We start from the raw sequence: 10,596 nt of genomic DNA, 5'->3' as shown, positions 1-10,596 counted from the left end.
TAAAATGATCTTTCAATTTAAAATTTATTAATATAGAAGTCTCTAAAAATTTCAGTGAAATTATGATATTTAGAGAGACTAAATTATTATTTATATAATTTGAGAGAATTTTATTATTATTTTTCTTTATTTTTTTAAAAATAGCAAATTTACAAATTCTCGATTTAAGAGGATTCATTCCGACTAAGAATAAAGTGAGAGTGTGGGTAGAATATGAGGAGTCGAACCTCGTAATGTATTAAAAAGTGTGTACACTTGGTGCATACAGATTAAGAAAACAGAACCAAAAATTAGTAGGGAAACCTAACCCTGCACATAGGAGCTCATTAAACTTTTGAGATCAGACTTAGGGGCATGTTTGGAGTAGAATTAGGTAAAACAGAGTTTAAATAAAATTGAGTTATAAGCATGATTTTAGGTATAATTGATTTAATCAAAACACAAAAACATGTGGGAGCTGCTTATGAGAAAACTACATTTTGGACTTTCATAATTCATTTTTTGTGTTCATAATTGATTTAATTTAATCAAAATATGAGCACCGCTTGTATAACTCTTTAGAAAATTAACTTTTTAAAGATATTCATCATCCAAACACCACCATACCTGAAATGCAATACACTCGCATTAAATTTAGATCCCTTCTTATGGCTCTGTCACCTAAGAAAATATAATTATATATATATATATATATATATATATATGAGACAGAGACATCCATGTAATTAAAAGAGAGACATGTACTAATTACGAAGAGAAAAATATTGAAAAGGAACCGCGCATAAGCAGCAAAATCGATATTAGTGGCAGAAAGTAGGGACCTACTTGAGAAAATAAATTGGCGTTGTTGCCCACTACTGCAATTTTACATATTTAATTTATATAAACTCTTCTAAGCTTGACGACGAGGTTGCAATCTACAATATATATATACCTCCCAACTCTTTCATTTCTCAAAACCGGAGTCTTAGCTTCATCATCTTCTGTGTGTGTGTATCTTGTTCTTCTTCTTCTCCTGGTGCCATGTCCAGAATTCATCCAAGCCATAATCATCATCAAGGGCAGGATCAGTCCATGTCCAAAGAGAAGACTCATCCTTATGTTCTCACGGTGTGGAAGAGATCCACCATGACCTTCCAGGGCACCGACGGCTTCACCGTCTTCGATCACCATGGAAAGCTAGCTTTCCGAGTCGATAACTATTCCAGAAACAACTCCACCGCCATCCTCATGGACGGCGCCGGCAAGGCCTTGCTTACCCTCAAGCCTCAGGTATTACCATATCATATGGAATCTGAGGAACAAGGGCCTATTATTTATTTATAACTCATGAAAGATAAAGCCATTTGATATATATATATATAGAGAGAGAGAGAGACTTTCATATTGATATTAACAAATGATTATGTCTCATGTCTTATGTATGCATGTATGTATGTATGTGACAGATATTCAGCATGCAGTGGCATGCATACAGAGGAGAAGGATGTTGCAGAAGAAGAAAAAGCAGTGAGAGAGGCGAAAAGCCAAAAGCGTTGTTCAGCATGAGATCAAGTGGGTCAATGGTGTTTAATGGAGGATCAGGGGACGATGAAGAAGCTCAAGTGTTCATGGGACCAACATCATCATCATCATCATCAGGTTGCAAGGCTCATGATGACACACCGGATTTCAAGGTACAAGGATGTTTCAGGAGGAGAAACTGCGTGATCAGGAACAGCCAAGGAGAAATCGCTGCCAGGATTTCTAGGAAGAGAGTGAAGAACAAGACGGTTGTTCTTGGCGATGATGTTTTCAACCTCGTTGTTCAACCTGGATTTCAACCTCAACTCATGATGGCCTTTATCATTGTCTTGGATCGCATCCATAATAAGCACTACTATACTCCTCTCTTGTGTTCTTAACACACACACACACACACATCAATCTCATGTATAAGTACAACTTCCTACAAGAACAGGCATGGCTTATTACTTTGCTCTTAATCATGAGTGATTTAATGACTTCTGTTTCAGAGTCTTGACTCAAACTGTGTTTTTCACTCATCTGTACTGCTTAATGTATAACTCATTTAATTAACTGTGGATTATAAAAATAATTAGCATAACGCAGGTTCAAGTTCTGTTGTGAATATGATCTGTAAAATTTATGATTTTAAACCATAAGGCTTGTAATGACTAATTCTGAAGACTTCTGAAACCCCACAAATGTAGACTTTATCTCTTCACTGTGATGAGAAAAACTTGCAATCTATCTTTATTCTCCATGCATGTTTTGAAGGGGAATGGTTTGTATGAGATGAGAAATTCCTGCATATTTGCAAGCTGTTTAACAAAAACATGACATATCATGTGTTGTAAATATAAATTAATGATGATAGAGAGATAAAAGACAAAAAATTAAAAGAAATCCTATTCTACAAATAAAATCATTAGAAATAATGACACATGAGACTTTATTTGATTGAAATGATGCAATTTTATTGGATAATCTATAAATAATGTGGTGCACTGAGTCCATACAAGAATTTTTATGTATGAGAAATATACAGGTGGTTTCATTCAACAAGCACGAGAGATGTATATAATATGGGGTTATCAGGAATACAAGGAATGGAAGCAAAACTCAGAACATGGGTGGGGATTAGGCCTTAGACTTTTTCAACTCACATGCTAGGATTTTCACAAGTTGTTTAGAAACTTCTCTTTTTAATAAAAAGTTAAATCAATCCCTATGACAATGAATAAATTAGCAAGCTATGAGATCTGAATGAAGACAAACATGTAAGTGCTTCATGGAGATAGATATTGAAGAAAAAGTGTGACCTCATTACATTCCTACGAGATCTGCATGTATGTGTGTTTGTGTCGAGCAAGACTTGTTACAGGCAAATAACTTGCGATGTCTAATATTTCTAGTATCATTAGGATGAAAAGCCCTTTGCATTCAAATGGATCCAAGATAGTTGTGTAGGCGAAAAAAAAACCCCATGGGCCCATTTGTTTCCTAAAAAGTAATGGCATGGAATATATTAAAAAAACAAAAACAAATTAAATTATCTAATATTTTATGTAAACATGAAAAAAAAAAAACTCAACACCACATAGCCCAAACATGGAAATCACCATACCTATCCACAAACCTTAAGAATCATGACTCTCAATCTTACAAATTTAATTATATATCTCTTTGAATATAGTTGACTTATCTCTTCTTCACATATGGATCATCGTATTTTTATCTTAATTTTTTTAATAAATTTCATTTCATTCATTTCTCACAAGCAAATAGGTCCTATGACTTTCCTAACCTTAGGGCTTGTTTCATGGGAAAATGACAATAAAATTCCATTGAAGTATATAAATGACAATAAAGTCTTTCAAAATATCATAATTCTTTTAAAGTCTTAACGAACTTCTTTATTAATAAATTGTAAAATAAAAAGAACCTTTTACCTTTATAGAAAATAAAAGTTCCTAGGCTCTAGAACATATTTGCGTGCGCTCTTATTCTTGTCTTGATATCTTCCGCAACTTTTTTTTAGCTTCTAAAACTTTTCAAAGGATAGAAGTATAGGCTACCATTTAGCTAAAGTCTTCTGTTAGCTCACATTAGGGTAAATTTTTTCTGCTCTTATGTTGATTTTCTCCCATTTGTAAATTTTTGATCTCTCATTTGTAAAAGTTGAGCTTTCATGTTCATAATATTTAGAATAGTTGTTATTAGATAAAATGTAATAGATATTAGATAAAATGTAATAGATATGTGATCATGTGGTTTGAAAAATAGACATATTGATGAAAGGTGATTTCATTGTTGTAGGTTGGTATGAGAAATGACTTTTACTTCTGATTCTACTGAAGGTAAAATATAACATACATATTTTCAAACAATTTGTAAAAAAATATTGAAAGTAAAATATAATATGATGGGAGAGTGTGAGGGTCAAAATGGTAAGAAAGGGGATAACACTAGAAGAATTGAGAATAATAATATCATCTTGTTTTGGCATTGCTACTAATTTTAGTGACATAAAATATACTATGAGCTTTGATAAAAGGGTCCTTATAGACCTTATTGATGATGTTGGAATTACTACCCTATTTGAATATAATGTTTAAAGCAGTCATGTGTATATAGGTTGTAAAGGAAATGACAATAGATAATAAACAATTGAGGAAGTACAAGTGTTAGTTTCTATGTTAATGCATGTCCATCTTTATTGACACCCTATCCCTATCATGGGATAACCCTATAAAAATGTGAGCATCTTTTGCTTTAATTTCTTTTAACTTTCCTCTAATGTGAAATTGACGAGAAGGTGAATTGTGGTCATGGATTTATAATCTATAAAAATGAGTATGACCATCTAGATGGATAAGTATGATTATGACTGGGAACATGTCATTGCATGGATTTGTATAATCACAGATCAGTAGGAGTTCATTCGAGATAGTAAGGCATTATAAAAATCCATATGGTACTTACTCACTAGTATTGTGAGGTGTTGATTGTTTTGGTTCTTAATTATTGCCCTGGATTGGGTGGAGTGACACCTTATAAGTTTGAAATGAGGGAATTCACTGTTCAAGAGTGAGTGTGGGGTCATGATTGAGTCACCCTTTAAATTAAAGAATGGGGCTATTTCATTCACACGAGTTAGTCCTATATGATTTAATAGCCCTTGAGTTTAAACAGAAGTTATAAGAAGGGTTATAAGGCTGGATGCACGATCACGCATGGATATCATCATTGGTTTACATGTTTTTGTAGTCACGAATATATCATTGAAATATGTGTTGACTAATTATGGGATTTATAAATATGCATGTATGCCTAAATTGCTTTTATGTGCCATTCCTTCATGTACTTAGTTATTGAGATTGTAAAATATCATTCTTGTGGTTTAATATTTTCTAGGAGATACTCAGATTCAGGGCATTTTGACGTGAAGGCAAAGCTAGAGACATTTAGCTAATGATAATGTCTCTAGTTATTCTTAACGTGTAATTGAATATTTATTTCCAACATTATGAGTCATTTACATAGATTTTATTCTCACTTGCTTGTAGCCTATGATATTGATTTAGGCATTTTGACATGAAATGTTTTATGGCTTTAGAATTAAGTCAAGTGACGTATGGTTTATAGAATTTGTAAGGATTGTTAATTACCTCTAATTTGATTAGCCTCCTAGTTGATGGTAAGCCCTGAGAGGTGTAACTTGAATATTTATAGCTCATACATATGAGTTAAGTGTTATGCATGTGTATCTATATGTGATAAGTGGGTTTGGCTTGGTAGTTGATGGTAATGGCTGAGAGTTAGGGGTTTGGGACACTTGGTAGTTGTCATGAGTGTGGTCATATGCTTATTATCACAAGTGTTTAAAATTCTCTTATGATACTAGATTATTGTAAAACTAGAGCCATTAACTAGATTATTAAATTATCTTAGTGTGGATGCTTGGATCACCTGAATCGGAGGTTCGAGCAAAAAGTTAGAGGTATTAGAAGTCATGTCTTGATTACTATCATATTTGTTGTTGATGTGGCATGTTGGTCATGGTAAATTACCTTGCCGGCTAAAGTATATGACTCAAAGAGTATCAATTGCTTAGGATTGTGTAGTTAGCTGCAATGAATACCCTCTATGATGCAAGCTGTAATATCCATCTTAACTAATCACAATTAAAACCATAAACCATGATAATCAAGGGATTAACTCATAAAGAAATTACCAAGTTTAATTTAACAAAATGGGATCCTAAGTTTTTTATAAGTTAAAATGAGTCAAATCTAATCATTAACTCTTTAATTAGAGTAAAATTAAGTTATAAAAGTATAAGATACCTTGGACGAGTGAAAGGGGTGAGAAATCAGTTGAAAAATCTCACTTTGCTAAAAACAGAGTAATGTGTTACGACTTACGCTCTCTGCACTACAGCTTATTGCCATGTGCCGCAACATATTGCACACAAATGATAGCAATTATGCTATCATTTAATAGCAAAATTTTGATAACTTTTGACGTGTTCTATTTTTTTATCTAATGTCCGAATGACATGATCTAAGTGTTTATGGGAAGCTCTTTCATAAACTAGCTAATGAGACGGGTTTTATTGCCAAAACAAGTCACACTAGAAAGTTAGGCACCCAAACACAACTTTCACAATAACAAGTATGTTTACAACCCAAAATAAGTGTCAAAAGCCGTTTCTAACACCCGAACTATATTCATTGGACCTAGGACTACTTATATAACATACCACAAGCACACATACACCAGTATATCACAACTTCACTTCTCAACCCTTTTAATATGAAAAATAGAAGGGAGAGGTAATAACATTGCATTGCATGAAAAATCAATCACATCATGCTTAAAACAACTATACTACACTTGTTCTAGTATTTTAACCCTATCAACTTTACAACTTAACATAAACAACATTTCAGGGCTTAAAATACTATCTAGACAACAATGTAGTGCAAGTGAAAACCAAATGCATTTTAAATTGAGAATATTAATCTATTATACAAAATAAATGAATCTTAGAGGCATTACTCTAGGAATACCTAAATTCCTAAGTCATTGGAGCTTTTTTTCTTTTTGCACCAGAGTTAGAGTCCATAAAATATTAAAGAAAAAGGGTAAGTTTAACCACTTAGTAACTAAGATAAACTTACCATTTGCAGTTGTATATCAATTGAAATAAAACACATAGGTATAAAATAGATTTTCTTAAAAACATGCATTAACACATAACTCATAACTTATCATTTCTTAGTTAACTCATTTTTCATTTCATCGCGAAATATATTGTCACAGGACACTCAGGCATGTGATCATTACCCACTATATTAACACAACTTACCACAACTCAATTATATGACATGTGATATATTCACATAGGCATGATTATATCATCTTTATACCTTCCTTATTTCTTTCGATTGAAACTGTGGACTATAACATCGTATAGGGCTTTGTCCATGTGACTGGATTGCTCAAGCTCACCAATTGTGAGGTGTGACCTAGTCAAAGATCACAGTACTCACTCTCAGACTACTGTTTTCCCTATTCTCAAATGTCTGGGATGTCACATACCTTAAGCTAATCTCCTTAATAAACTGGTGGAGATAGCTAGGTTCTAGTTCGTCAACAAACTATGAAATAGTTCCTCGATAAACTATGAGACAAAGCTATACCCTCATGTATCGAAAGTAATCAAAAATACGATATTAATTTTATCTACTCTTGTCCCTAGATGAACTCTGGCCAACTGATGATGCCATGAAATATGCCCACTCATTTTTCTCAATATCATTTTCAAAATCAACACATTGAGCTCACAACTATGCATTATCTAAGTAAGCATCAAACTCATTTTCACATTTATCACATGCATCTATCATTTCCAATTTCAACAATTATCAACTACTTATTTCATCATCATAATGAAACTTTAAAACTCTTTCCACAATCACTTTGCATCTTTTGTTCAAATCAAGGTAATCATATGAATCCATGAATTTAATGACATGCTTACACATATTCATAAATCACAATTTCACATGCTAAATACATATTTACATTACATTACAATTAATAAACAATTACCTAAAGTAGGCTTTCCTTGATTACCTCAAACTTTTAAGAGATCAAAGGTTTATCTCTCATTATTTTAGCCTCTAAACTTGATTTCCTAAGCCACAATGGTGCTCCAAATCTCAATCTACAATTAGCCAATTCTAAACTTCATTAATAATACCAAACACATAATTTCCACTCTTATTTTTTACTTCATCAACACCCAACATCCTTAATTTTCACGTTTAGGTTTACCCATTAGGTTTATTAACTTTCTTTTGTTCCTAATAATACTAATAAGCCATTAAACCTCTATTAATGGCATTGCAAATTTTCTAACAACCCTCATAATTGTTGTTTTCAAATATTAATGATATCTACCAACCAAGGATATCAAAACTCAGTATTTTTAAGTTTAAATACTCCAATCTTATTATCTCTATTTAAGTCAATAGATTTAAACCCATATCTCATATAGACTGAAAATCATCTCTCATTATCAAATCCTAACCAAAAACTTCATAACAATGGAAGGGATAGGGAGGAATGGAGTATATGATATTTACCTTAAGTGTTTCTAGCTTCAAAATGTCCCCAATACTCCCTAATGTGAACCTTAGTAGAGCTTGGTTGCTTGTTCTTAATTTCTCCCTTTTTCTCCTTTAAATTTTCTGTCTATTCGCGACTTAAACTATAGAAAATAGGTTGTGCACTGTAGCACTTGGCACAAAAAGGCCTTCTGCCTTGAATTATTGTCTGTGTGCCATGACGAACATGCTGCGGCATATGGCACAGAGACATCCCTCACATTTTTCTCTTCCTTTCGATGCCAGAGTAGCCCGACTTCACTTCAAACCCATACTTAAGGCTAAAAATATAACTAAATACATTCATTAGATCTCTCTAGCTATGCACACATCAAATCACTCAATTTTCCTAATTAAACTTGATCAATTTCTTTAGAAATCTAGGGATTAAAACTTGGGATATTACACAAACCGTTGGGGTGTTCTCTACACCATGAGCCATAACAAATTGCAATCTTAGTCATGACAAATGATCCTGTTTTGCTAAAAAAACTCTATAACCCTATTCCAATTTGTTTCAATGCTCAAATGCTTTCCCTTGCTTTCGCAACAAATTATACTTTGATTTTGAAGTATTTTAAGGATCTTTTATAAATGTATTCAAATCTAAACTATTTATTTTGGGATCTCATTTACGTTAAAATATTCTTAATTAATCATTGGAGTTTTTAAATAGCCAAGATTGATCCTATCTTCTTTTGGTATCTTCTTAAGTTGATTTATTGGCTTTAAGGATTGTGGTTATATGTGATTAATGTCAAAGGACATTACAACATTTCATATTAGACATCACCAATAACATTCTCTTGTTGGGTAAGGAACCAAAAACTTTATGATCTATTTTTGCTTCTGTGCTACGAACTTTGCATTTTGAATGCTCGCTCAAGTTAGCGAGGGGTATGCTAGATAGAGATTATGTAATAGCATCTTTTGATGAGAGATATGAACATTAGACTTTGCAAAAACTAGTATTTTTTGAATCATATGAAACCAAAAAGCAAGCAACGAATGACAAATCAATGGATATTTGTACCCAAGTATGACAAAAGTAAGAATATTTGATGGAAGAACATAGGATCCTTTTGAATAGCCTCTTATAACTTACAGTAGGAAGGCCTTGTGTCTTGAAATTAATTCATCAAGTTATGATAAAATACTCACAAGTCCTTATTGTGTGTGATAATGTTCTATCTCATATGATGTCATTAAGCAAAATGAATTTATGCATTACCATTTGTTACAAAGTTAGATTGTTAATCTTCAAGTCTTGTAGTGATGAATTTAGAGTATATTGAATTTTCGAATGGATATGAATCCTTCAGAGAATAGGTGGCCATTTCGAATGCATAGAAGACAATTTCAAATTGCTCTTTCATTTATAATGACTATTAATAAAAGTCAAGTGCAATGACTATTAATAAAAGTCAAGGACAATCATTATATCATGTTGGATTATACCTTTCTAAGCTAGTGTTTACACTTAACCAACTCTATGTTGTACTTTCATGCTTAAGGACTATGGAAGGGTTGAAGATTCTATTGTATAACAATAGGGATAATATGAAATCAATAACTTCCAATGTTGTTTATCAAGAGATTTTTCATAATTTGAAAGTATCAAATATTAAATGCCAATGATTTACGTAGAAGGTAAAAGTGTTATACTATTTTTAAACCTATGAATTATATCAATTGAAATTTTTTCACAATAGTTTTATATAATTTAAAAAGTTTCGTGTTCTTTTAGGTTTTGCTTCCTTGAATAGTACTTCCTCATTTCATTTCTTTGATGTAGTCATGCATTTGCATGATAATCATGATAATTGTGATGCTTTCTTTTAAACTTTTTGTTTGTTGTGAAGTAATGAACAGTTTTAATGTTGTTTGGACAAGTAACATTGTTGTGATGAAAAAATAATATATAGTTGAAGTAATTGTTATCCGTGCAATGTATGGAGAGTAAATGCTGGTTCTTTTTTTCAAAAAAAAAAGTTAATAATGTATAAATTTTTAAATATTAACCATCCCCATTATATGGTGGTGGAGTTTAAATACGGGTTGAAATTTAATTTCATTATTTATATAAAAATATTTTTTAAAAAATGTTACAAATGATATTCTTAATGTGTAACAAGTAATCTTCAAATTTATAACCATTGGTATTTCAATTTTTTTGTATTTTAAAATTTAATTTTATTTGATTTTATTTAAGTTAATATAAATTTTAATTTAATCTAAAATTAATTTAATATAATTTAATAAATATCAATGTAAAATATAAAATATCTAATATTTTTATTTTTCTATAATTATTATATTTGTTTATTTACAAAAGATGAATTATTTTTTAACCAAAATTTGTATTTTATTACTAGTAAATATTTAATATATTTATATTTGATATAAAAATTTGAAT

The 10,596-nt window shown here is 31.4% G+C and overlaps 1 protein-coding gene across 1 annotated transcript; it reads left to right on the top strand.

The window, feature by feature from the left end:
- The first annotated feature begins 947 nt into the window (after positions 1-947).
- On the top strand, positions 948-2,029 carry LOC129291859 (protein LURP-one-related 5-like). Its single transcript, XM_054929414.1, has 2 exons — positions 948-1,272; positions 1,449-2,029. The coding sequence occupies exons 1-2, from the start codon at positions 1,024-1,026 to the stop codon at positions 1,902-1,904; spliced, it is 705 nt and encodes a 234-aa protein (XP_054785389.1). The 5' UTR covers positions 948-1,023; the 3' UTR covers positions 1,905-2,029.
- The last annotated feature ends 8,567 nt before the right edge of the window (positions 2,030-10,596 follow it).

Source organism: Prosopis cineraria, unplaced genomic scaffold (genome assembly GCF_029017545.1).
Source record: "Prosopis cineraria cultivar Desert tree isolate PC_DT_omini unplaced genomic scaffold, ASM2901754v1 PC13, whole genome shotgun sequence".
NCBI lineage: Eukaryota > Viridiplantae > Streptophyta > Magnoliopsida > Fabales > Fabaceae > Prosopis > Prosopis cineraria.
Note: the sequence above shows the minus strand (reverse complement) of the source record. Positions and strands in the feature narration are given on the sequence as shown.